General features: G+C 46.9%; 2 protein-coding genes and 1 pseudogene across 3 annotated transcripts; all 3 read left to right on the top strand.

The window, feature by feature from the left end:
• The first annotated feature begins 2,868 nt into the window (after window positions 1-2,868).
• LOC144120045 (uncharacterized) lies at window positions 2,869-4,502 on the top strand. The gene is made up of 4 exons (XM_077652517.1): window positions 2,869-3,360; window positions 3,445-3,652; window positions 3,789-4,435; window positions 4,494-4,502. The coding sequence occupies exons 1-4, from the start codon at window positions 2,869-2,871 to the stop codon at window positions 4,500-4,502; spliced, it is 1,356 nt and encodes a 451-aa protein (XP_077508643.1).
• A 14,178-nt stretch (window positions 4,503-18,680) lies between these two features.
• LOC144119042 (52 kDa repressor of the inhibitor of the protein kinase-like) lies at window positions 18,681-19,336 on the top strand. The gene has a single exon (XM_077651777.1). It carries the CDS (start codon window positions 18,681-18,683, stop codon window positions 19,218-19,220), a length of 540 nt encoding a protein of 179 aa, XP_077507903.1. The 3' UTR covers window positions 19,221-19,336.
• Window positions 19,337-25,389: 6,053 nt separating this feature from the next.
• On the top strand, window positions 25,390-26,920 carry LOC144120043 (uncharacterized; annotated as a pseudogene). Its single transcript, XR_013312424.1, has 2 exons — window positions 25,390-25,471; window positions 25,757-26,920. The product of XR_013312424.1 is annotated as an uncharacterized LOC144120043 (transcript).
• The last annotated feature ends 971 nt before the right edge of the window (window positions 26,921-27,891 follow it).

Below are 27,891 nucleotides of genomic sequence, written 5' to 3'. Positions count from 1 at the left end.
GAAGTACGTAAATAACAAGTCGCGCTATCTCTCTTGTTATTCAAAACTTTAGCTCAACATTTTCAACATAAATGTAGACCAAGTGAGGACTTTATTTACTAATGTACGCATGCCAGTGTTACCGGATACGTTGTCATTCACAAGTAGACATGATGCAAAGCATGCAAGGCGAGCGAATTAAAGAGGAATCGCTCGTGGGCGATGTAAAACGGTATAGCATACCTACTGACAGAGGAGTGAAGCGGCAAGATTTGACACAAAAAAAAAACCTGCAGCTGGTTCGGTTTCCCATCTCGAGGAATAAAAATAAGCGCACAACAATATGTTTGGATAGAACAGATGACAACCTAAACCTTGCAAGTGCAGAATATTTGCAGCGCGCGCATTTGTTTCTTCAAGCTTTCCTTAGCATTAGCTGAGCGACTCTGAATACCAGGTGTTACCTGGAAGACGTTTCAAAAATATGCGTTTTGGCTTTAATATATGCCTTTTACGGCACAGTATTACCAGTGTGAATTGTTTCCGGTGAATCGTTTTAACTATTCAGCTGGTTAACTAGATTTTAATAATTAACTTTTAACAATTGCAGTTAGGCGCTTAGTCGTAATTTTAGATTTGTAGCCGGTAGTTAGTAATAGCCATATAAGCTTTTAAAATTTTCAAAACATGGTTACCTTTGGCCATATGGATCGACAAAATTTGGCTCTTTCGACTAGTTACGCGCACTGGAAAGGTTTCTTTGCTTGATGGCTTTCGAAAGCGCATGTATTTTGGCGCTAACTGGTTCTTGAAAATTGGCTTTTGAGGAGAGGAAATGACACAGTAACTGTCCCGCCTATCTCGGCGGGCACCCGAATTGCACCATAAGGGAAGAGATGAAGGAGGGAGTTAAAGAAGAAAGGAACAAATAGGTGCCGTTGTGGAGGGCTCCAGAATAATTTCGACCAACTAGGGATCTTCAAAGTGCAGTGATATTGCACAGCGCATGGGTGCCTTTTGCGTTTCGCCTCCATAGAAGCGCAGCCGCTGCGGATGAGTGCCAACCCGGGTACTGCGGCTCAGCAGATGAGCACCTTAACCACTGAGCCATCGCATGATGTAGCCAAATTTTGTCGAGCCACTGCGATGAGGGTAATCGCGTTTTCGAAATTCTAAAAACTGATACGGATATTAGTAACCTACCTCTATCTGCAACTAGGCGCCTAACTAATAGTTAAAAGTTAATATCAGAATTAGTAAACCAGCTTCCTCCCGGTTTACTGCCTGTTAACTACTGGGTAACTACCGGTTAGCTACAGTTTGCGGGCACTGGTATACTATGCCGCAAAATCCATATTTTAAAATTTTCCTGCTTTCGTCGGAGCGATTTCGCCGCCACCTCACGTTTGATCTTGAACGTCCTTGCTGCGCCGCTGCCATAGCAACCCAGCAAGTGACTTCGCCGCGCCGCCAAGCCTAGTCTTCGCCGTCTCTGCGCAGGGGCTCCACAGCCGTGCAGCCGCTGCTGCCTGACCACGTTATCTAGCCGAGTATCAGCTGGATAAAAAAATATTAGCTGTTGCTCAACTACTCCTGAACCTTGTTAGAGAGCGAGAGCTGTGATGTATCGTGCAAGCAGACGCGGCTTAGCGTCTGTAGCGTTGAGTGCGTTCCGCACACTGGATGAGCAGTGCGCCCAACCTGCCACCCTGGCAGGTGGCATTTGAATTAATGGCTGATCGCGAGAGGTTGGTCAGGCTGCGGCCTATTGCTGCAGTGCCGCGTGTCTGCCACAACGTTGTCAGCGCTAATGCATGCAGCCCACATCTTTCTCTCACCACCATCACGTACCTCAAAGCGCTATTGAGGCGCCCACTTACACAGGTGGCCAGTTATATGCGCCCTTCCTTTCCACAAAATCACCAAGAAAGTTGTCAACGCCAACACCAATGAACACAATGAACGCCGACGACTTTCGCTTTGTTAGCTGAGCTAATCCGAGAAAGTTTAATTTTGATGATGACTTAGTCTTCTCTGTAACACCTGGTATGTGTTACTGCTGTTATCTGTATAAGAGAGCCCAGAAAAATTCAAACCTTTTTCTTTTGCATTTGTTTATTGATGTTTGAAAAAATGTTGTTAGCTTGCATATAAATAAGCTGCGAGGAATATAAACTTAAGAGGTGTCTTGATCACGTTTTCTTTAGGTTTTTAGGTTTTCATTGACTAAAATGTGTTAGAGAAATTGGTAAAATTGCACAGTAGGAGGCCCCAAAGCGCGGCAGTCAGGGAGACTTCCTATAACAAAATGTCTCCGCAATTGGTATACCGCCAGTTTTCACTCGGACTCACAAAAGGGACGACGAAAGGCGCGAGTGGACTACCTGCGCCGCACACACCGACAGGCACGAAATGCTGTATACGTCGACGCAGCCATGTACCCCAATTCCACGAACGCGGTGGCGGTAGTTTTGGACACCAACTTCAAGGAAATCGCCAGCGCCTCTCTACGCAACTGCTCTCCCACAGTAGACACTTTTAGTTGCTGCGTACGTAGCGACATTGCGTACGCAACGCTCACTACGTTCCGTACGCTGTAAAGGACACCCCCGCCACACATTTAGTTGGCCGTACCGCCGTAGTGCAGCCGCGTAGTATTTGTTGATGATGATGTTTGTCTGGTAGCTGCTTTCGAATGCTTTTAGCGCCATCTATTGCCACGAGCAAAAACTGCAATGCGGATTCAATCCAAAGAAATATCCAAGCCAAGCCTCAGCCTTTCCGTTCTTGTAATCTTCAGGAGCCGGAGCGAGTTTTCTTCTTCCTTGATTGCCTTTATATTTTAACATGTCTCGAAGAAGTGTTCTTTCGAATGCTCATGTGATCTCTATGTTGTCATGGCAAGAGATCGACGACATCATCACCTGGCGAGCGGAGCAACGGCTATTTGGAGCTGCTACGCATCCGCACAAAGGCGACGACTACGAGATGAGCAGCAACTGGGATGAATTTTCCAACTACCGCTCACGATATGGGCTGCTCGATATTGATAACTTCGAGCCTACACTTTTCAGACAGCAGTTCAGGTTTGCTAAGGAGGATTTTGGTGAACTGTGTAGCGCCCTTCGTATTCCGGACGCAATCACGACTGCGCAAAACGTCAGCATTCCTGGCCGAGAAGCCTTGTGCATTACGCTGCGAAGGCTCGCTTATCCAAACAGATGGTGTGACTTAGAAGCGATGTTTGGAAGGCATTCGTCTGTAATGTCCAGCACTGCAACAATGGTCATAGACCACATCGTCGCCGCTTTTGGGCACCTTATCACCGACTGCAACAACCATGACTGGTTATCGACTGCTGTCCTCCAAAAGTTTGCAAATGTAAGTCACAATTGCAAGTTGCGCGCCTAACGCTGTCATTACACAGCAGGACCTAAATGCTTGTCTCCTAATTTTTCGTTACAGGCTGTTGAAGCAAGAGGTGCAGCATTGCCTAACTGTTGGGCTTTTATTGATGGGACTGCCCGCCCTATATGTCGTCCCAAAAGGGATCAGAGGCTTTATTACTCGGGACACAAAAGAGTGCATTGCACAAAATATCAATCATTGATGTGCCCAAATGGGATCATATGTCAGCTGGATGGGCACTATCCAGGGAGCTATCATGATTCAAGTGAGCCCCTTATATCATTCTTCCTGATAGTTCGGTGTCTTGATTTCCTTCACTGTGTGCCACAAAGACTGGCACCGAAATGTCAGAAACATACTAGTGTGATTTACCTTCCGTAAACGGGCTTTTGTTTTTGCAGGAATACTCCGAGAGAAAGGTCTGTATGCCAAGTTGGAGAAGCTGGTGAAGGGGGAAGACTTGGTTATTTACGGGGACCCTGCATACCCGCTTCGGCCACTTCTGATGAAGCCGTATGGTGGTTGTCATTTGACGCGTGGCCAGGAGGCTTTCAATTATGCAATGAGCGGAGTCCGCCAGGCGGTAGAATGGGGATTTGGCAAGGTTATTGGTGAATTTGCCTTCCTCGACTACAAGAAGAACCAAAAACTTCTTTGGCAACAAGTGGCAAAAATGTACAAGGTGGCCACAATCTTAACAAACTGTCACACAACTATTTATGGCAGCCAAGTGTCCACGTATTTTAACTTAGACCCACCTATCTTGCGTGAGTACCTGCGCCCACTCCCTGTGCAATTATCTCAGCTGTTGCTGTTGCACTCGCTCAGAAGGCTGAGTGCTGGGAAGGCTCCTGGCAGTACTGCAGGAGTTGAGTCCATAGGAGGCCTGACTTCAGGCACTACAGGAGTTGGGTCCATAGGAGGCCTGGCATCAGACACTGCAGGAGTTTGGTCCATAGGAGGCGTGCTTGGGGCGCGCTCCTCGTCATCTGCCGTCGTTAACAGCATGCCGTGCAATAACTCTCCCGGCGTGACCCCGCTGCTGCCTGTAAACGCAACATATGAAAATTTGCTTTCACCAACAAACCTGCATGGTGCAAATTCAGCCTCTGTGATCGCAGCTGAATTATTGCCGTCTGCTGGAACGCTTACCGGCCATGTCGAGGTCGATACCAGCACTTTCTGGTGGTGTATCCCGGTATGCCGCCGCGTACCTCTCCATGTACAAATCCCTGGCAGCGGCCGTCTTCTTCCGCGCTGCGGTGTTGTTCATTGGCTGGGAAGCGGCTGCAAGGTCTTTCCTGCTCGCAGACCCACCATCTTTTCTTGAACGTTTAATCTTATAAGACGTCCCATCGATTAGACACAATATGTCCTGAAGGAGTTGGTCACGCTCGCTGTACTCTTCTTCTGTTCCCGATCTAAATGGAGTCAGGTACAGAAATTAACGCTTGCGCGCACACATAAAAATAATAGAAAACTTACTTCTTTTGATTCCTCCTATCGTTGGCGGCGTACCGCGTAATCAGGAGGTCGAACCGATCGCGCACGCTACGCGACGTGAATGGCTTTTTCAGCATCGCCTTCAGCCGAAGGGCGATGTCGTCCCATTGGTCGGGATTCCGAAATGGGTCACTTGTTTGTATACTTCAAGAAGTAAAGCGACATCCAATTTCGGCGTATAAAATACTCTGCCTGCGTTGACAGCATCTCTTCCATTACTCGCGGCGGCTTGCATGTTCACCGTAGATGACAGCACGTGCACCAGTGTGGCGTCTTCATCTTTACGATGTCGTGGTTCCGTATCGTGCTGCCATCTAGTGACAAACACTGAAAGCGCTGGGCTGCACATCTTTTACTTTCTGACAATTGTAATTAGTATATTACTGTTTCCAATGAATAAAAAAAAGGTATAATGTTTAACGAAGTGCAAAAGCAGGCACATCACTAAAAAAGTATTCGACAAGTGCAGTTGCTATGGCGATAAACGCACACAACGTTACTTAGGCTTAAAAGGTCAAAAATCACTTCAGTATCTGAAAAACAAGGGACATTTGTCGCTAATATTTTGGCGTGTGCGTGAGAGTAGGCGAAATAAAAGCGAACCGCTACCATTTGAGCGAGCTATTGCGTAAGACAATCCAGCGGCGACATGTATTTATTCCGAAGCGGGCGAGCTGGGCGCCGCCATCTTGTCAACGCAGCACGTAGCGTCCCACGTTGCGTACGCTACGCTATGCTTTATAGCGGGCGTACGTCCGCAACGCCCGGCTAGATACGTTGCGTTCTGCGCATGCGCACTTGTTACCCGCAGTGTCGTTGCGTACGCAAGCTCACTGCGTACGTCCAACTAAAAGTGTCTAGTAGCAGAAACGGCCGCAATCGGTCTCGCCATCCAGCACGGCGATACCACGCGAAACGGACTAAAAATTGTTACAGACTCCCAGTCGGCGTGTCGGCTCTTCCTCACTGGCAGACTTCCACACTCCATCGCTCCCATTCTGACTACCCCACATGTTAAAAATTTCACATGCAAGCACCAAATCACTTGGGCTCCTGGGCACGAGGGGCTCGAGGGAAACGAGGCCGCGGACAGTCTAGCTCGAGATACACCAACGAGCGACTAACCTCCCCGACGTCACCCCTCTTCCCTCTATGTACGGCGAACGCCTCCTCCTTCTCCGAACGCAAAGGCAAGTCTATCCCCCACCACACTCGAAGCTAACGGCGGCAGAGGCGAGGGGCTGGCGACAACTACAGACGAACACCTTCCCAAACCTACACAAATACCATATCATGTTTCCCGATAGGTACGACGGAATCTGCCCCTGGTGTGGCGGAATTCCAACAACATACCATGTAACATGGGGCTGCTCCGGTAGCAAGCCCCTCGAACTAGACAAACATCAATCCGAGGAACAGTGGGAGTCTGCCCTGCTCAGCTCCGATTTGGTGACCCAGCGTAGCCTGATATCCCAAGCAAGAGCAACTGCGGTGGACATTGGGGTCCTGAAATAAGGACTCCACCCAAAATCTGTTTTTTCCCGCCTCTTTATCCTACCTTTCTATGAATAAATGTTTTCTACTACTACTACTACTACCGCCAGTTTTGAACACTCGACTTCCAAACTTAGTGATGATGCCAGAGACAAAGCATTTTTCATAAATATATTTTTTCGCGCTAAGCGGGCAGCCTGAGTCCAGTAAGGTAGATAACGCGGTCAAGATTTTGAACAAACCCTTCAATCCCCAGTAACTTAAGTCCTCTAAGGCACTCATTTCGTCACAAATGGATATGTTAACATTTGCATAAATTCCCACTCAAGTTCATTGGCTCTTCATTTCGTAGTGACATATCTTTCCTTTGTCTTTTCTTTGGTTCACTTGTGCTTCGTTTTGTCGTTCCTCGGCGTGTGTGAGTTTTCTTGCGCTAAATGTTTCACCATGCCATCTTTTTTTTTACAGAGCAAGGGATACCTTATAAAATGGAAAGGATATTCCAAGTGGCATTGCTCCGTTGAACCAAGAAAAAATCTGAACGGCGCCTGTCTCCGGGAATTTAAGCACCCAAGCAAGCCATCGCCACAACGACTGGAAGCTGCTGCTGAGGAATTAATTTACGCTGTGCAAAAGAAACTTTCCAACAGCCGTCGATCCAGCGGGCTTGTCAAGGTGAACATAGACCTGGACATCTTTAGATGGGTTTTCAGTAGGAAAGGAAGGCCGCTCGAAAGGGGTTGGATTGTTTGCAATGAGTCAGACTTTTCAAAGCTGAATCTTCCCTTTGGGTGGCATACTCTAGAAACGAAACTTGGCAGTGTAGTGGCAATTGAGTTCCCAGTGCGTGTGAAGGCTGCTGTGACACGACAGAAAGCTTGCAAGCTCTTTCCAAACGGCTATCCTGTGGAAAGTCTGCAAATGTTCCTTGTGTCCAAGGTTGTTGCATGCAGAACCTAACCCACAGAAATAGTGAGCCTTCCGCCTTTCACATATATGTTGCCAGCAAACGTTTTGGAACTTAGTTTTTTTTTTCGATATAGTATTGATTCTTGCATTTCAATTTGTGTTGTTTAGAATTTCTTAAAAATGAGTTCGGGAGCTTTGCGCTTAGAGATTTCTGAATGTGCAATTTCATTTACATTGACAATTAAGACAGTTCTGGAAATCTTTAGCAACAAAACGGTTTTGGAGAAATCTTATTTTGAGACAATAACATCTTTTATTCCACTTGGCATGTCCATCCCAGAGAGTTTAAAGGTTGCAATAGAGACAAGATTTAGAAGCCTCTGCTCCTCGGTAGATACTCAGTACAGAAAAATTAATGGCCGAGCAAAAGACGGGTTCCTTAAAAAAGAGCGCCATGTAAAAATTCCCTTCGATAAGGAAAGTTCTGTTCAAAATTCAAATAACAGTATCAAGGACATCATTATTCAAGCTTTACAAGAAGAAGTGAAGCGAATGGAGGGTGTATCAGAACGGTCTCTTTCTGAACTGCGTAAGTCCATTCAGGATTTTGAGGCAAAATGCCTTCAGCTGCAAAAAGAAAACAAAAGCCTGTCATCACATGCAAAAAACTGCCGCTTGCTCAAAAACTGCGGAAAAAGGGTCGGGGAAGGTTCGAAAAGCACCGATAGAAGAAAGCTGCATTCTGCAGGCAGCGTGATAGTTCAAGGGCTAGAAGAAATTTTGGAAAGCTATGGCTTGGACTTATGCCAGTTGGTTGTAGAAGACCTTCGAGGGCTACTGCACAAAATTACTTTTTCTGACATTGACGGAATCTCCGTGGAGCGAGGAATCAAAAAAGAATACCGCAGTAATGGTAAAACTATCAGGGTCTTTCTTCCCCCGAGAAGAAAAGCGTCCGTGCAATCACCGCGCTCTTAGACAACCACTTTGTAAGAAATGTTTTTTGGGAAAAAATGTCTTCAGCTGTCCCTAATTTACCCTCGCTCCGTGTCATCAATTCCTACAGGCAAAAACTAGACGAAAGCACTGCTGTGTTTAAAACCCTAGGAGAAGCAGCTGGCGCTCAGGTGTCTTTTGTGCACGAACTTGAAACTGCCGTTGCGGAGTACGCAGTGAATAGAGGTATGACAAGAGAACAGCTCAGGTCGCAGCCAATTTTGGTCAAAATAGAAGGAGATGGCTATGTAGTCAGCACACGAACAAGCTGGACAACTCTATCTTTTCTCCTGATTGACAGCAGCCGGAGGCTGCAGAGCCATACCTTACATCGCCTGCTCGCAGTCGTCGAAGTCTCTGAAAACTATTTTCAGATTAGAGAAAGTTTGAAGGATTTAATAGACGAAGTTAACAGTGTTGTGAAAAGGGGCAGTGTCAGCTTGGAAAGACAGGAAGTTCCCGTCATAGTCTGTCTGGGCTCAGATCTAAAATTCTTGCTCATGGTTCAAGGATTGCAGTCAGCGTCTTCTAGGCACCCATGTCATTTCTGTCGTATTAATTTAAAGGAACGAAGCAGAGCTGGGGAAAACACAGAGGAGTGTAATAAGCCGCCTCTTCTGCGCACTCTAAAAACATGAGGGAGGACGGCATTGTTGGAGAATTCGGAATGAAAGTCGTTCCCCTATTCAACATTGAACCTGCATTTGTGGTTCCAGACATTTTACACATGCGCATTAGAGTCGTTAATCGCCTGGTTGATGGATTGATTGTCGAAGCATTGGACAAAGACAACCGCGATAAAGTTACGAACTTAAACACCAAGAGCACTCACGTGGAAGCAATTGTGCAGGCAATTAATAGCTGTGGTGTAAAATTTGAAATGTGGCAGGACGAAAGAAAAGGAAAAAATTTCACCTGTATTCAAGGAGACTCCTGCGAGCGCCTGCTCGAAATGCTGCCAGAGAGGCTCACTGGAAAACTCAGCCCGGAAACAGAAAAAAATATCATCTCACTTTGGAAAATGCTTAGTCGCATATTTGATCATTTTGAACATAACACGACCGGCGAAAGCATCGAGCAAGAAATAGCCAAATTCCATAAAACGTACTTAGAACTTGGAGAACGAGGGCATAAGGGTTACGGGGCTGAAAGAATGACGCCATTTAAGCATATTCTTGTCTGTTTTGCCTCAAATAAGCATAAAGAATTCAAGTGTTTGGGGTGGTTTTCGAGCGAAGGCATTGAGAAAAAGAATGATATCCTGAAGCATTTGCATCATGCAAGATCCATTAAATGGAATGCGGCCGCCGATGCGCTGAAGCTGGCAAAACGCCTTGAGAATAGCGCGCACGTAACAACAAGTCGAGCGTACAAAAAACACGATCGTTCATACTGGGTTGAGGGTATGATTGAAGAGAGTCGCACAAATAGGGCTCGAAGCGCTCCTGAAATGGAGCGCGACGATACACCTCCCGCTTGCATCGAGGATATGGACGCGGTTGAACTGCGGACCGAATTGAAAGCTGCTGGCATTTCAACGAAAGTAAAATCAGTTCCCAAACTGCGTGAAATGCTTCGCAAAGAAAGAGAAAAACGATGTTCTCAGCAGTCGACTTGACTTCTATTAGCAAAAATTGCCTGCAATTAGCAATTGCCTGCTCGCGATGTTCCACAAGTCTGTATGCCTCAGTTTTTATCATTTCTTACTTTTTTAATGAAATATTCATCAAAAATTTTTGTAGTGCAGTATGTGCACACTTGCAGCTTGAACGGTTTACTATGTCTCTTCACTCAATGCTAAAACTCGCATTCTCGCTGGTACGACTAAACGAGAGTGAAATGCTTTGTTTGTGCTTGTGGCGACTTATATGTGCAGTAAATGTTCTTCGTTCTTCGCCATATTTGTGATAATCTTCCTTGATGTGCAATATTTACACGCTGTATCTGTATTCATGTATGATATGTTTATATTTTTTGTATCGCGCCACGCTGTGTTGTTTTGTGTTTTTTGGGTTTCATCACGATTAGGCCAATTGTGATTTATAATTACTGCAGTGCACGCTTGAAATGCCTTCGCAGTGCACCTCTGGCTGCCTATGTTCCCTGCGAAACGGCGCGGTTCATGTGGCTGACCTCATTGTAGCGCGAATGTTGCACCTCTCCTTTCCTCACAACCAGCCTAGTGATGTGTGGCGGTTGCAAGTGGTACACGTCTATGTAGAAAGTGTAAAGTTTTGCCATACTTAATATTTACTACCGACACTTTCTCAAGCTGGTTCTGTGCATAAGTGCATTGTGTATTTCTAGCAAACTGTCGAAATGTATCGTTTAGACTTTTTCTGCGCCATGATGTGATGCGATAATAAATGTATTCTGTCATGTCAAGTAAACTGCCGCTTTGATTTTTTGTACGGGTTTTTGTAGCGATTATTACGGCAGATTTCGAGCCTTCAACGTGGCGGCGCCGTGGTGGTGGCAGCACCGCCACCCTGTGGCTGCGTTGACACCCTGTAGATGCGCCGCCGCCCTGTCACGTGGTGCGGCTGATCACGTTGTTGGTCACGTGACCAAGTTCCACTCGGGCAGCTGTAGCTATCGCGTCACTCCAGGTTTAACCAAAGCTAAACCACCGTTATTATTTTTTTTGCAACTTGCACAAAAGGACAGGAACAAAGAATTGAGCAAAACACTCAACAGGTTAGGAAATTCGGTAGGCTGAAGAAGTTAAACTGAATGTACGCATTGCTACATTTAATTTTCGCTATTTTGAACTTCACTCCTGAACCTAATATGGCCTCCTTTTGGAGATTCTCATTTGCGATGGCATGTTCTATCTGCGGCCGCCTCAGCATTCACAGTTGACGGCGAGGGGACCGAATTCCCGGGGGTATTCAGCGTCGGTCGTAATCGAGTCACGTCACCATGCTGGTGAGTAACGTCATGTAGATCCGGGCGTCAGGGTACGTTAGTAAATTTCAGCTTTAACATAAGTGATGTGTCTCCACTTGGATCCCAATTTAGATCAGTTACGAAAAACAACAGAAGGAACGAAGAGGACCGGGTGGGACGCATTGCTGCCGTTATATGATCTCTAATCGTCTTTGAAACATTTGTCAGGCAGTGCTTTCAAATACGTGAAAAGGTATGTTTGGCGCATCACAGCTCCAGCTGCCGCTGAGCGAGTTCTTACAACGTGAAAAAGCAATGCTTGCTTTCCGATCCCTCATAGTTATGTCACACCCAAAAAAATTTGGAATCTCCTTCATCACGCTTTTCCATAAGCCGTATAATATTTCCATGCGTTTTGGTTTATGGTTTATCGTCCCAAAGCGACTCAGGCTATGAGGAACGCCGTAGTGATAGACTCCGTAAATTTCGACCAGCTGAGGTTCTTTAACATGCACTGAAATCGAACAGTACACGGACCACTAGCATTTCCCCTACATCAAAATCCAAGCGCTCCATAACGATCGCAAAGTACAACATTGATGACTTGACTACACAACTCCTCATTGCGGCAGCACTATGAGCAGTACTTTTGAACAAAGAAAAGAAATCGCGCTGAAATTAAGAAATTTGGGGAACACTTAGCTCCGCCTTGTTGGTATGATGCTATAGCATTAACAGGTCTTTTCTGCGGCTTGGTGTCCTCTGCATATTTTGTATTCAAAATTTCAGGCTATTTCGCATGGTCTCATGACGTAACATTTAGCCCGGCGAGCAATGAGCACTCGACCGTATAACCAGCCAACAGCCACCCGCTAGTGCACCTCCCATCTCGGACATGTGACAGCGCTTGGTCATATCACCAGGTATCGTAATCTAGTATCTTAACCCCGCTCAGCCACAGCGTTTAATGCCGGGATGCATGAGGCGTTTTTACGGCGTGAGGCCGGCGATTTTCACCCGATGGTGAGCGCCGCCACCAATGTGGACCTACCAGATAATTTTCGCACGTCGTCCGACGACGGTTGATGAGGCGGCGGCTGACGCGAGCGAATAGGTGCGCAGAAAGCCCGCTCTCTTCCGATATGACTGCTTGCGCACGTCGCCGTCGACGAGGCCGCCATGGCCGACGAGCACGTGGCGACTTGGGGGGCGGGCATGGAAACGTGACTGTCTTGAAGATAAACGATTCATCAAGCATAGCATGTCTTCTTTTTATGGGGACATGAATTACTGTCGTATGAAAATGGGCGCGCGCGTTTCCTCAAGGCCGGTGGAAGAAAACCACGCGCGCAAAAAGCCTGTGTTGTCTCGAGCGTGTGGTTCTCGATATCTGGACATGTTCATGCGGAGTAATGTGATGAAAAAAAAAATCCGAGGGATCTGGTTGCATGTTACATTCTCGAATTTCCTGTTTACATTATCCCTACGTCATAAGACAGGCCAGTGATCAGCCATGGAACTTAAAAGCTTCACATCCTGAGCCGGCCCTCGCCCTCCTAACCAAGCCAAACTTGCGACAAGCCAAGTGGGAGCTCCGCGTTTTTGCGCCACTGCATGCAATGGACTCTACCGTGGCGCGCGCGCGCACACCCACACACTCAGCCCAACATACACACACACACATGCAGAAAAAGGCAGTGAACTAGGGCGCCAGAAAGTCACGTGCATGCAGGTACAATTCCTATACAAGCGCATCCCGAAAATGGTTACACGTTGAAGTGGTATTATTCAATAATTTGTACGCTGAGCAACCTGTCACCATACTTGTGTATAAATGCAGGAAACACATGTTGTGTGCAAGCAGCCTAGGTAAAATGATCAGCGCCGTTCGTAAGTAGAAGGCAGCATATTTTCATTTTTGCGAAAGCATAGCAGCTCATAAGGAGGAAAATCAGGCGTTGTCCTCCCCAGAGGTTTGGAAAAACGACGTGACCTAATCAGAAAAAGAAAAATTAAGTTTCGTAAATAAAATACTTTCCTAAGTGGGTTCCGCACCCACGAAGGGAACCCGCCGCATTGGCTCAGTGGATAGGGCGCGATGTCAGTGCACGCTAAACATCCCCAGGTGGTCTAAATTATTCCAGAACCCTCCACTACGGCACATTTTTCTTCTTCTTTTTTTCACTCCCTCCATTTTCCCTTTACGGCGCGGTACAGGTGTCAGCCGATATGAAAGACAGATACTGCGCCATTTCCTTTCTCAAAAAACCAATTTTCAATTTTTACTTTCAAGGTTAGTTTCTAAAATTGGTTTTGAGGAAAGAAAATGGCGCAGTAACTGTCTCACATATATCGGTGGACGCTCGAACCACGCCGTGAGAGGACTGACCTCTGGCCCACTTGAAGGTCAAAACCGTAAGCACCGCGAAATCGTTACGAGGTAGCATAGTGAAGCTTTCGCATCAAAAGTGAAGGAAAATAATGTTGCCGGCCGTGGCAATTGCTATCTAATATCTTAACCACCCGAGCTGCAGCCGGCGGAGGAAAAAGGGAAATGATATCGAGGAGAAATATAAAGGGGAGCGATAGGAAGGAACCACAGGATCGAGTATTCGGGTGTGGCTCAATCCCCGGTCCGCTTTCGAAGGGGGATGCCATTCACATACCTGGCTTAATATCTCATATGGGCCCTTGAGGCTTGGGTGTTACGCATATTTTTGAAAGTATGGCGGAGTGCTTGGCGTAACGCACTCTGGCACAGGTCAGCCCGGTATTGCACTGCCTCCGGGATTGGCCCGTGGCCTACGGGCTATTGCGCGCGCTTTTCGTCTGTCTCTTTACTCCCATCTTTCACCTCCAACTATCAGCACGCAGGCAGCTGGGCGTGGCTCCGCATTGAGCCAGTAAGCAAGCCCGTGCTTTTCCTTTCGTCCTTCTGTCGACAACTCAACTCGAAAAAAGGAAGCACAGGGGCTCGAGCTGGGTTTGGGTATCGTCGCCTTCATCAACTTCCATTCGGGCGGCGTGAACTGATCAGCTTGGCTGGCCATTGCATTAGAGCAGCACGCCATCGCCGCAGCCGAACACCACGCTGCAAGCTTTCTCCTTCACAGCTCGTCAGTAGACTTAATTGTTGTCTGTAATTTTTTTCCCCGTTGCGAAAAAACTTGACAATTATGGTGAGTCAGGTTATAACTGCAACCTCTTTCGAAAAAATAAAAACACTGACGTGTAAACAAATGCGCAACACAAGGTTCTTACTGATGCTTATACGGCCGCTAGTTCTGTTCTGTCACCAGTCATCAGATTTTCTGTACAGCAAAACACCATTTACCATGAAGACACAGACCGTCCCACGGGGAGAAGTTTGGGGGCAGCGCTAAAAAAATTCTATTCCACGCATTATGCTCTGGACTAACTGAGTGATAGCTGGGCCTTGGCACAATTCTGGAACGTTTAGCCATATCTTGTGTGATGTGCATATATACCGCGAGTAGTATTTGACAAATGGCCCCTCAAAGTCGGACAAAGACGGGGCGTGTACACTGCTTCAACCCCAACCCGACTTCTTTCTTTTCTTGCACCGCAGTAAAGGAACAGACTAGGGGAGCCGCACAGTCAGCCCGTTTCGAACACGCTGGGTGGAAAAAAAAACAGAAACGCGAAGGGTGCCCCCCTCCCGAGGAGCTTGGCTTGAGGGGAGGACACACAAAGCGGACAATGGGCGAAGCTTACTAGCGTCTCTCTCTCCCAAACCGGGAGGAAGAATGTAAGAGAAGGAGGAGGAGCTCAACTTCATGCGGCCCGTGGTGGCGGCGTTGTGAACTAGGAGCGGATGAACCAGAATCCTGGCCATGGATGCATGCTCTCCCGCGGCGTGGGCTGGCGAAGGCGTGGAGCCCGGTCGGTGGTCTTGTTTTGCTGCTTCTCATCTCGTTCGTCGGACTGCAAACTGTGTTTTGTTTCACCCGCCTGTCTTGTGAATAGGTCGTGTGCTGTAATCAGTGCAGATGGCTGCGAATTCAAAGCGCCAGACTCATTGTTTTGCCCCTGGGTGCACGACGGGGTATGTTTCCGCAAGAAAGAAGGGAAACAAAGTCTCCGTTTTTTCAGTGCCAAATGACGAGGAGAAGTTTCGAGCGTGGCAGAGTGATTCCTCGCGCGGACAAGCCCTTGGAGAAATCGTCGGTGCTCTGCGAACTGCATTTCGATGAAAGATTCATCGTACGGGATTACACCCACGTTGTGAATGGAGAGGTGGTGAAGATTCCTCGTGGCCGGCCTTGCCTCAGTGACGACGCTGTACCCACGTTGTTTCCCAACACACCATCTTATTTGTCCAAACGACTACCACCGAAAAGAAAGTCTAAGACATCCAGCGGAGAAATTCTGGGGAAGAAAAGGAAAGTAAGCGACGATTCGCCACAGGAGGCAACTTCGTTCGACGACGCGAGTACTGGCGAAACAGCGGTTCACGACACATGTAACCTACGAGAGCTGGAGCATCTTAGCGGAGACAACCTACCGACCGAGTACTGGTCTTTCGAAAAGCCTTATTGCCGGAATGCCGGAAACAGTCGCATTTAGCGTTTGCGCGCCAGACAACGATAGCTTGTGCTTCAGAAAACTCGTGTTGTGTTCCGCGCACGGAGATCGCTACCACTGTTCAGTGTTTGTTCAGGGTGTATCTGTAAAGAAAGTGGACGTTTTTGACGCTGTAAGTGTGGAAGGCCTCCTTCGCTCTGTAAACGAAATGAATTCCTGCGCGGGATTGGAGAAGGACTTGGCGGAAGAAAAATTTCCCAGGACTGGCCAGGTCAAGTATAGATTTCATGGAGCCAGGCTGCACAGTGCGAAATGCTTCGGCGCATCACAGAATGAAGGACCGTACCTTCAGTGCAGATACCTCCGTAAACTTCTCCTAAATCAAGCCTCCTATCGAAGGATGAGGGCAAAAAATAATCGTTTGACTGTGTTCAAAACGCTGGTGACACGTAACAAGAAGAATGCGCAAACTCGTTGCTGCGACGACATCCAGGTGCAGCAAGGATGCTATGCGTCCAAATTCTGGAAGCCTGTCGACTGTCAAAGACTTCCTGGTATACATAGATACTTGGGAAGCAAAAGTCGGCAAACTGGGCTTTCTTAGTGGTCCAACCGCAGAAGGTCTTCGAGTAACCCTTGCCAGTACTATATCCCTCCTTGACTATGCTACTGGCAAGCTTGGTTACAAATACCTGATGACTGCTCGTTTAAGTCAAGACCCTTTAGAAAATATGTTTGGAATCCTGCGACAAATGTCTGGATGCAATGATCACCCAATACCAACACAATTTTTTCTTTCCGTAAACTGCCTCGCATTTTGCAGCTTGGCGAAGGCACCTGCAGGCGGAAATGTCTCTCCAGGCATGATCAAGAGCTTGCTGTGTGCCGACGCCGGTGCGTCAAACAACATAAATAACAAGCTCGATGAGCTCATGGACATTGGGTGCCTTAACGAAGTGCACGATGTGCTTAAAAGCACCAACAATTTGCCCGACCACACTTGTCTTGTTTCAATCAAGAGTGATGCCCGCATCACATATTATGTGGCTGGATATGTTGCCCGCAAGATGTTAAAGAAGACAAAGTGTGAGGATTGTGCCAAATCATTGCTTTGCTCAGCCACTAGATCTGACCGTCCGAATGAAGCCTGGTTAACTATGGAGGTGCACAGAGGAGGGTTGCTGTATCCTTCCAAGGAGCTTGAAACCCATTGTTTCACCTTTAACAAGCTCAAAGCAAACAGCATTATGGATCTTGTATCATGCTTGGCAAAAAATCAGCTGAACTTTGTTGGCTGTCCTGAACACAACAAAGAGGTGACGAATTCTGTAATCAAAATTTTATGCAATTACAAGATTGCATTTCCTTGTTCAGGCTGAGAACAAAAACAGACAAGGAAAAAGAGAGAAGGCGCGGCTGCTAAAACTACGACGTGTTACATAGTTTGCTTTGTTGCCTGTACATATATTGTTCAATTTCTGTGATCTACAAATGCCTCAATGTAAATAAAAGTTCTGTGATCAGCAAATGCCTCAATGTAAATAAAGGTTTCTTTTTCTGACCGTTGCTTGTACTACTGCAGTCTCCCGCGGCGCTATGCATTTATTTTCAGTGGGCTACAAGTGTCTTGATAAGTAGACTCCATAAACGGATGCACTGATCCATGACCAGTTAAAAAAAGTTATAGGCAACAAAAATAAAATACAAGCAATCTTTTAAGTCCACAAGTGACCTTCATATCCTTTAGCTGATCAGGTTCTGTCCGTTGCTTCAGCTCTGCGCTTCACGCGTCCAGGTTATGTCCGTAATTTTATTTCCCAGTATAGTTTGCACAGAGAACATAAATCTGCAAAAAAAACTTGTACAGCATGCAAAAACAATAACTGAGGCGCAGTCTAAGCGCGTGCATAAAATGCCGCGATGAGGGCTGACCGATCGCGCCTCTGCATACCTCTGCGCATCTTGCCTGCGAGGCGATCTAACTGCCGACAGCAGCGCCGCCGCTGCGTCCTGAATGCCTGCTTCAACTCGCCCGCGCCGCAGCTGCCACCTCCCCCTCTAGTCACCATAAAACTGCTCCCGAGGTTGCCGAGCGGCTTATCCCGTGGAAGCAGATGATCTCTCGGGCGCGGCGGCGCCGCGGAGCTGCCCTCGCTAGGGCTGCCACCGCCAGTCATGGGCAGTATCGAAGATACATGTATCTTCGATACTATCTTTCGATACATTTTGTGTATCGGTATTAGGTATCGCGTGCTGACAACTAGAGTACCGGAGTATCGGTATCGAAAGTACATTTTTAGTGTATCGTGTATTTTACGATACTCGATAAAAAAATTGGCTGTGGCTTAGACAAGGTTAAGCCAACTCATAAGCTACCACTTCTGGATCTGCGCCGTCCGACTGGTGCGTCTTCGCCGCCGCTCACGCGTTCTCGCAGCGCCTTGCGAAAGAACCTGGGACGGCGGCGGCGATAGCGCGGCAGCGGCGAAGGGTAAAACCAGAGTCGCTCAATACTTCTACTGGTCATGAAACTTGCCGTCACGCTATGGGAGAGCTTTGTGCGCTGCCAGCGGCGGCCGCAGTGCGGCGCTGCGTGCAGCGGAGGGGCATCGCGGCGGCGGCGACCGAAGGCGGCAGCTGCTGTCAGTGCGGAATCGCGTGGCATATGTGCTCGCAGTTTTCGGCTTCTCCCTGTGCTGTGTCTTATGAAAATGTGCCCTGGGTGTGCCTGAAAGTCAGGTAAGGATGCCGCGTAATTGTTGCGTACCTGGATGCCGCTCCGGGTACAGGGGAAATGAAGAAAAAGTGCAGCGGAGGGGCATCGCGGCGGCGGCGACCGAAGGCGGCAGCTGCTGTCAGTGCGGAATCGCGTGGCATATGTGCTCGCAGTTTTCGGCTTCTCCCTGTGCTGTGTCTTATGAAAATGTGCCCTGGGTGTGCCTGAAAGTCAGGTAAGGATGCCGCGTACTTGTTGCGTACCTGGATGCCGCTCCGGGTACAGGGGAAATGAAGAAAAAGTGTCGATGTTCTGCCTGCCCAGTGACAGCGACCGGCGGGTAAAATGGAAGCGCGCCATACCACGCCAAGAAACTTCTGGCTTCAGTTTTGACTCCCCGCATGTGCGTGTCTGTGAAAAGCACTTCGATGCGAGTGACATTGTGCGTGCAGATCAATGGGTAGTTGATGGCGTGGTTGTGACGTCGCAGTGCGATGTGCCAAAACTTTCGCCGGATGCCGTGCCGAGGATTTTCGAAGGCCTCCCTGCGTATTTGTCAAATCCGAAAAAGCGCAGAACTCACTCGCCTCGGCAGCTCAAGGTTACCGAGCGTCGCCGGGAACCGTCAGCTGATCTGGAGAGCTCTGGCGCTGCAGCGACGATGTGCTCGAGTTCGACGGGCGCAGATGCAACGGAGACTGACGCAGGTAATGAAAGTAGACATGCGTGTGCCTTGTTGCTTGCGTGCCGATTGCATGTACGGCGCACGGGAGATCTATGAGTGAAGTTTTCCCTTCTTGCTTTTACGTAGGCACTGAGGTGAACGGAAACGGACGTGTAGACGCCGCCTGTCAAACGGAGAGAGCTGTATGCAGCTTCTCGCAGCTAAAAAAATTGAAGGCACATATCCGCTGCTTGGAGCAACGACTTCAGCGCTGCCAACTGAAGCTCGCCAGGGTGGCAGCTCAAGAGGCGAAACACCGAAAAACTGAAATAAATTTGCGCAAGCTGTCAAAGCGTGAAAAGTTAATTTTTGATCAGTGTTTAATGAAAGTGAACGTGAAGTCGCCAAAAGCAGTACGGTAAGCTTGAAATAGATAGGCACATTGCTCAGCGTTTTATTGATTGAGATTTGTACATTTTGCCTGCTTCGCTACGAAAAAAAAAAATCTTTTCCAACAGGTACAAGAAGGAATGGCTTCATGACTGCATGCTGCTGAAGATAAAATCGACATCGGTGTACATATTTCTTCATGAAAATGGGTTTCTTCCCCTGCCACATCCTCGCACGTTGTACACTTATTTGAAGAATCTAAAAGCAGAGTTTGGATTTGACAACAATTTGTTTCATATTTTGAGGGAAAAGCTACAAGGTCTGCCTGAAAGGGAACATCGAGGTGTGCTTTTATTAATTAAGGTTTAAAATGGTGACTAATTTGTATTTCCTGACAATTCACTCTGTATATTTTCTTCACTTTCAGGAGTTTTGATGTTTGATGAAATGAGCGTGAGGAAGAGTGTTCACCTACGAGAAAGTGACATGAGGCTTCTGGGTAAAGTTGATTTCGGTGAATACACCAGGGAATCTGATCACTTCAAGGATGGCGATCACGTTTTGGTGTTTCTGTTTCGGCCATTCCTTGGTGGTTGGTCACAGACCGTTGGTGTGTTCTGTGCGTCTGGTGCTGCTCCAGGCACAGTCCTTGCAAAACTCTTGTTGGAGTGTATTGTTCACCTTTGTAACGCTGGAGTGGTTATAGATGCAGTCACTTGTGACAATTCCGCATCTAATAGGTCAGCTTTGAGCTCACTAGGTAAATATTTTACTGTATAAGACGTATTAGTGGTATTAAATTTGCGAATTGTACATCACACATACCATGGCAATTTTCTTTAGGTGTCAGTGGAGAAATCAATGGACTGCAGACCTCTTTTCAACATCCATGTGATCCCGGGAGAACCATTTATGCTGTGATTGATCCGCCACACATATTTAAGTGCATACGGAACAATCTCGTGAAAGTTGGAAAATTTTTGGTAAGCTCTTATTGGCATGGCAAAAAGGGTAATGGTTTATTGAAGCATTTACCTTATTTTTTTGAACAGCTGCCTGGTGACAAAGAAGTCTGTCATACTACTCGGCCTTGCTGGAATATGAGGAGCAGCAGTCTGGGCTACGTGCTGTCCCAAAACTCACAAAAGCTCATATATTTCCGAATCCATTTCAGAAAATGAGTGTGAAGCTTGCAGTGCAGGTATTTTTACGTGCTGGTTACAGGATGCTTTCATTTGTGGTTAATGAGCCTTATAGTATATTTCTTACTTTTCAGTTGCTGAGTGAAAGTACAGCTTCAGCCATGGAATTCTATAGCAAACAAGAGAACTGCAAGAAGCTTCATGGATCCACAGACACTGCTCGTTTCACAAGGCTCATGAACAATTTATTTGACTGCCTGAACACTAAGTGCACAGAGCAGGTTCTGTTCAAAGAAACTGAACATATTGCAGTGAGTAGTATAATTCCGGTTCTTTCCTATTAGTAATTGGCTATATTAAGAAAAAATTTTGTGCATTATGCAAAGAAAAAACTTTTTGTTTTCAGACTCTGAAAGACAACATTGCATGGCTCGATGCTTGGTCTGCTTATATCAAATCTTTGCCAAAACAGCAACAAATTTTCTTCTTAAGCAAGCCAACTTGTGCTGCTCTCAGAATAACATTGCATAGCACTGTGTCCCTTATAGAACGTCTCCTCACTGCTGGCTTCCGTTACGTTCTCGTAGGAACTATTGGACAGGACCCCTTAGAGGTAAGCCAGAAAGGTATGCGTCAGAAAATGTAATGTCCTATTTAGGTTGCCTCATGCTTCTCGTGGTACAGGTTTAGCTTTCATGTTGCTCGCATCGCTGAACGTAGGTGTTTTGTTGCAGTTGGACACCCGCTGCCACATTCTTAGAGCTATTACATGTTTAATGCTTATAAAGTGCCTAGCAACGAATGAATGCATGTTTATGTCCTCTTTTTTCTAGCGATTTTTTGGCATAGCTAGACATGTGGCCGGAGATGGAGGTCAACCAACTATCCAGCAGTTCTTGTTTATCTACTGTATGCTGAGTGTCAACAACTTGGTACAGCCTCCAAAAAGAGCGTCAGTCGAAGGTGAAGCACCAAAGTTGCTCCTCAAGTTGCAAGATATTGACTGCAAGAAAGCGCCTTCTCCAACTCATGTAAGTTACGAATTTTTGTTTCATGACAAGCTTCTATGCAGTTTTTCATTGCATATAAGCAACAGTACTGCAAATTGTGTATTTTTCAGGTCGGTACACTGGCTGTGCTCTTCGATGATATTCTTTTAGAGCCTGCTGACTGCATGGAAGGCAACAGTGGCACAATGCAGCCTATGTCACCCAAGGAGTGCATTCTAGATCATCTTGCTGGCTACGTGGTCAAGAAGTTTGCAACGATGGCTTGCTCGTGCTGTGTCCAAACCTTAAAAAATTCAACTCGGAAGCCAAATGATTTGACAGCAATAAGATCAAAAGGCTATCTACAGGTGCCTTCAGATCGCTTGCTTGGCCTTTTAAAAATAGTAGAAGGCTATGTGGAGGAGTTCACAGTAGAGAAAATTGCATGCCCTAATCTCTACATGAATATTATTGAAAGCATATTGCATGACAATAGAATTTCCTCTGCTAGCGTGGGCTGTCCATCACATTTCGTGGCAACTACTGCAGAAGTTATTCATTTTTTTCTGAGATGCCAGCTGCATTTCTTCACCAGAGAAAAAAACAAGAAGTCCAGGGAATCATCGTGCCGGTCTTGTCCGGCAAGTGGAGGGAAGAAGTTGAGCTAAACGTTGTTAAACGGTTCCGAGTTATGTAGCTCTGTCATGCCTCTGCAAAATGAAAAGATTTGTGTGATTTTTCGCTTTAAAAGTTGTTGTCCTGTTCTCATGAATAAAACTATTGACCCCACTTTCTTCATCTTTGACGTTGGAAACTGTTCTGACTTAGTTTACATTACTAATGATGGTCTCGGTCATGAAGAATTACTTGATTGTATTGATAAATTATCAATAACAGTTGCAATGAAAACAAATAAAAGCAGAATGAAAACTACAAAATACTGTATGTGCAACCTTAAAGTCAAATGTGGCACGAAGGCAGTGGCAGTAAAAAAAAATTCATATGAAACAGCACTCGGTCTTCATTGCTTATTCCGGAATTCGCATCAGTGCTTCATTCATGCTGATTGTAGTTATGAAAGGGAAAATAAATGTTTGCAAGTAAGCGTCTATATAGGAAATAGCGAGGCGTGGTCGCGAATTACAACCATTGCACTTTGTGGGAGGCATTAAGGCTGGTCCGAGTCTTTAAAGTGCCGTGGATCGGCTACTGAAATTTGCACTAAATGCTTCAGGAAAAAAAGACGTTTTATCAACATTGTGTGTTGCATAGCATAAATAACATGCTATAATTGCCATCGAAATTCTCGTTCTAAAGCTAGATTTCATACTAAGTCCCCTTAATAATCGTTTACCCAAATTTCCTTCAAGTAGTGCGAGCAGGCATAGCCAGGGGCGCCCATTGCCGGTGCGTGTATTCGCGCTGCGCCTCGTACCTTGAACGGACGCGCCAGCCCCGCTCCATCGGACCGGCAGGTGATCATCTCTGTATCTTAATACGGACTAGCCAGCATATACCATGCTAGCGCCTGTCTTATTTGTTTTTTTTAAATAGGAACTAGTATTTCGCGAGCGAGGCCCGCTGGCTTCCTGCGCAATCGGTTGCGTGCGAATTTTCCGAGTGTTACCGTGTTCGCCGGCCGCCAGTGCGCTGATAAACAGTTTTATTTTTCTCTGTGCCTTCTCCTGCCCGGAAACACATCCTTCTCACAGTAGTATCACTCCGGAGATGTATTTATTTGCATTTTTCAGTTCCGTCGAAGGCCGCAGAGCGCCAGCGCCGGATTCACTCCGCTGCCCCCCGAATGGCGAGGGCGCCCCTAGCGGCCACTCTTGTCCCTATATCAAACTTTCGGGGGAGTTTCATGACCAGTAAAATATTGAGGGACTCTGGTAAAACGGTCGGAGGAGGAGAAGCGCCGACGCTCAGACGCGACGGAGTCAGCGCGCGGCGGCGACGGCGGCTGCGGCAGCAGCGGCCAGCTGCGCTCCGCGTGACGTCGCTCGGTTTCGCGCACAGCTGTGGCTAAAATTGATCACGGCGCACGCCAGACTCGGTGTTGACGAGCCGAGTGAAGCTTTTCGCATCAAAAAAATAAAAAAAAGCTGTAAAAGCTCTCGCTCTGGCGGTAGAACAAGACGGGCGGCAGCACCTTCGCTGCTTTTTAGCCAACTCCCAAGCTACCACTTCTGGATCGGCGCTTCTGCGCCGTCCGACTGTCCGCCGTCCCATTTCAGTGCGACTTCTCGCACGTGTTCCTGGTTTGCGGTATACGCCAGTAGCCCTCGCCGCGTTACGCGCGGACAAGCAGCAGCTATGGCTCACGAACTTCGGTGTGCCATCTTGGATGGAAAATATTTCACTGTCACGTCATTTGATGAGGACAAAGTCAAGGCCAAGTGCTCATTCTGTAAAACAGCAATCAGCGGTGCCTACTCCTCGACTTCGAATTTCAAGCTTCACCTTAAGGTACGTAAACTTCCATAGCTTTATTGTTTTTAACGCCTTAATATTTGAGATTTTAACTGTCACTTACAGGATGAAAATAGGCGCTGGACATTTCGGCTAAGCGAAAAAAGAAACGATAAAATTACGTCAGATTACGTTGTTTGAAATTTTGTTTTAGCCTCATGAGGTCGCTATTCTTTTCATGCAGATACAACTTGCTGGCAGTTAAGTACGAGTTGCACTTCAATCAAAGCTGACTATTCCGTAAACAAGCCTGGCACGGGATCACAGTTCCAAATTAACTAAGCAAGGAAGCCCAGGGCATAAATACGACGGTGTCTATTGGATAAGGCGCAGCTGTGAGTTTTGGGGTACTGCTCCAATATCTTATACGCCCTTGCTGACCAGCCACCATTATCTCCTATCCGTCTTCTATCTGTAGGCAGCGTTCCAATTCGTAGATAAAATTATACGTGTCTAAGTATGTCAGTGTTTTCTCGTGCCTCTCAACGATACAATGTTTCCTTGGGATGAGATATACCTGTTTTCTGTTGACTTTTCGACAATATGCCCTTTGCGAGCAAGCAAGTAATAAGAGGTATCGTTTCATTTCAGCGTGTACATCCCCTACAGCTGCAAAGTTTCGAAGTGTACAAAGAAGGCTGGAAAAAAACAACCACAAAGAGGAAAGCTGACACCGCCAACGAGAAAATGCTCCAAACAAAACTATTTTGTTCTACCAGGAGTAAACTGCCTGTACCCGAAGTGGATAACCTAATTGTTAGGCTTGTGGTGGACGGTCTCCATTCGCTATCGACGGTTGAGGAGCCAGGCTTCGTAGCGCTCATAACAGGTACGCTCTCCCCTCTAAATATGGAGATTTGATAGTTATCAAGAAAATTTTGTTCCTTACTCGTAGGTTTGCGCCCGGGAAGCACCGTGATTTCGCGACGAACGCTTGGACGAAGAATTGATGAAGAATGGGAAAAAATGTTGGGCGACGTACGCCTGAAACTGTCTGACCAAGATTATGTCGCGACGACCGCTGACATCTGGTCTACACCTCACCGGAGCTTTATGGGGGTCACAGTTCATTGGGTAAGTAAGCAATTTTTATACTTGAAAAATAGTGCAGTTGAGAAAGCCTGCGCTAAAGCATACACTCTTCTTATCGTTCTTTAGATTGATCGCAACACTCTCTCTCGGCGATCATTGGCATTAGCCTGCAGAAGGTTTGCTGGACGTCACACCCACGACAAAATCGGCGAATTACTTGAAGACACCAGACAAGACTTCGACATTTCCCATGACAAAATTGTAGCCACCGTCACCGACAACGCCAGCAACTTTGTGAAAGCTTTTAAGCAGTTTGGCTTACGCTCCGAAATCATCGATGAGGGTAAGTGGTACAAAGCAAATCATTTGCTTATACCCGCCAGTGTATTTTATACTGTGACGCCAAGGCGGGTGATTTCCTTTTTACGAATTCGGTGGCTAAAATATAAAAAGTAAACGTCAGAAAATGAGCCCAATGTTATAAAATGTGGTTTCTAGCAAAGCAGAACACTTTCTATTTTGATTTAGCTGTGTTATGGGTGGTGAACCATTTTTTTTTCTAAAGCGTGTGATAATTTTGAAAGTTGTTAGGAAAATGTTTTCAATGAAAGCACCTTCTTTCTGGCAGATGGAGCCGCAGACGACTTGTCCTTCGAGTCGGTGACAGAACCCGATCTTGGCCTCGAAGATGGCGAAATCACATTGCCTCGTCATGTCCGGTGTGCTTGTCATACACTAAGTCTTGTGGCAGTTTCCGACGTTAAAGTAGCTTTGTCGACAGTGTCATTTGAGCGCATTCACTCATCTGCCATGATAAAATGTTCGGCACTTTGGAACTGCGCCCGAAGGCCCAAGTCGTCCGAGATAATCGTGAGCGCCTTAGGGCATTCTTTAGATACACCGTGTGTGACGCGATGGAATTCTTTATACGACAGCATCAAAGACCTTCTTCGATCTAAGGACAAGCTTCGAGACCTATGCAACACTCTCAAGCTGCAAGTATTCCAAGAAAGGGACTTCGCTTTTCTGCTTGAGTACTGCGATGTCTTGCAGCCCATCGCCTCTGCTTTGACACGCCTCCAAGCTGAAGCTGACTGCTTCTTCGGAGAACTGCTCCCAACTCTTCTTCAAGTGCAATCAAAGCTTCACGAGAAAGCTGCTGCAGACTATGTTTATTGCAAGCCACTTTTGGATGCAGTTAGGAATGGATTCACCCGCAGGTTCGACCATCTTTTGAAGATGAAACCGAGTGCAAAAGAGGCAACAGTTGCTGCTGTTCTACACCCCTATTTCAAGTTGCGGTGGTTGCCAGCAGAAATGGAAGACTTCCGCCGTCATGCTCAGAAGCTTACAGAAGAAGCTGTTGTCGACTATGTCAGCACAGCACAAGCTGCGCATTCTTCCGCACGCGAGGCAGTAGGATCATCGGCGCCAGGAGCATCAAATGCGTCAGCTGACGCATTCTTTTCATTTGAAGACACAAGCGGTATAACCAGCCGTAGTTCTCAGGAGGCGTTAGTGAAGCTTGAGTTTCTCAATTATTTACAAGATCCTCGAGTGGATGTGGCTATGCTTCATTCTTATCCACTGATAAGAGGCGCCTTCGTCAAGTATTATACTGCGACGTGCTCGTCTGCTCCTGTAGAGAGGCTTTTTTCATTTGCCCCCCCTTATAGCGCGCCCACATCGCGGGGCTCTTTCGGACCGGCGGTTCGAGCAAATGTTGTTACTTAAGACCTTCAAGTAAACGTAATGAATACTTTTTGCCTAATAAAAACATTCAGCCATTTTACTTGTTTTCATTCTAGCTTTTCAAGAATTGTTTTCAGCTTCAGAAGTTTGTTATCGCAGTACTGGCAAACTAACTGTTCGGTTCCCAAGCGCACGGAGCTTGGATCATTTAGTTTGATCAAAGGCACAGGCCATCGGGTAAGTACTCTACAGTATCGAACCGAAAACAGAAAACGTTTCAGGTTTATTCATATAGCCAAGTGCTCACAGGAACTTTGAGGAACTTTGGGTTAAATGATTTTTTGCTAGGCTGCTTACGGAAGCGATCGCTTCAACATATATATGGCTTTAGTCCAAATTAAAGTTCTAACAAGGCCAACTGCGCAGAGAGCGGAGCTTCAACAGATCCATGTGGTCGGATTCGTTTATAAGTCCTTTCAAGAAACGTGCTCTATAGAAATGCACTAAAGGTTAGAGAAACCACTCGTACATTTCCTAAATTCGCCAGTTATATTACCGGCATTATTAGACAGTGATTTTAGTTTTGTAAACTTCGTTAGTCGTAATATAACCTGTATTATATTTGATATTTTAGTGATGTATCGAAGTATCGACGATACAGTATCGAGTATCTGTATCGAAAATCTATTTCCGTGCTGTATCTTGTATCGGTATCGGAGATACAATTTTCAAAGGTATCGAGTATCGTATCGAAGATACTATTTTGAAGTATCTTGCCCAGCCCTGGCCACCGCGGTGCAGGTGGCTGAGAACGTCCACGGGACCGTCCTGTACCGGCCAGCCCAGCGGGACGCGGCCTTCTCCCGGGAGCAGGGATGGGAGCTGGCAGAGGAGCTGGGACCACGGCCTGGTGTCCTGGCCGTCCGCGCCAACACTCGGCGCGGTGTTGTGGCCATGGACGTTGCGAATGCGGGCACCCTGCGCGAGCTGCTCGCTCTCTCCGTCATCCGCGGAGTGGCAGTCACCGCAAGGGAGCCAGCCCCCCGCAACCACTGCTCCGGCCTCGTTTTC

Source organism: Amblyomma americanum, chromosome 2 (assembly GCF_052857255.1).
Source record: "Amblyomma americanum isolate KBUSLIRL-KWMA chromosome 2, ASM5285725v1, whole genome shotgun sequence".
NCBI classification, from domain to species: domain Eukaryota; kingdom Metazoa; phylum Arthropoda; class Arachnida; order Ixodida; family Ixodidae; genus Amblyomma; species Amblyomma americanum.
The sequence above is the reverse complement of the archived record's forward strand: the minus strand, read 5'-3'. Positions and strand labels throughout refer to the sequence as shown.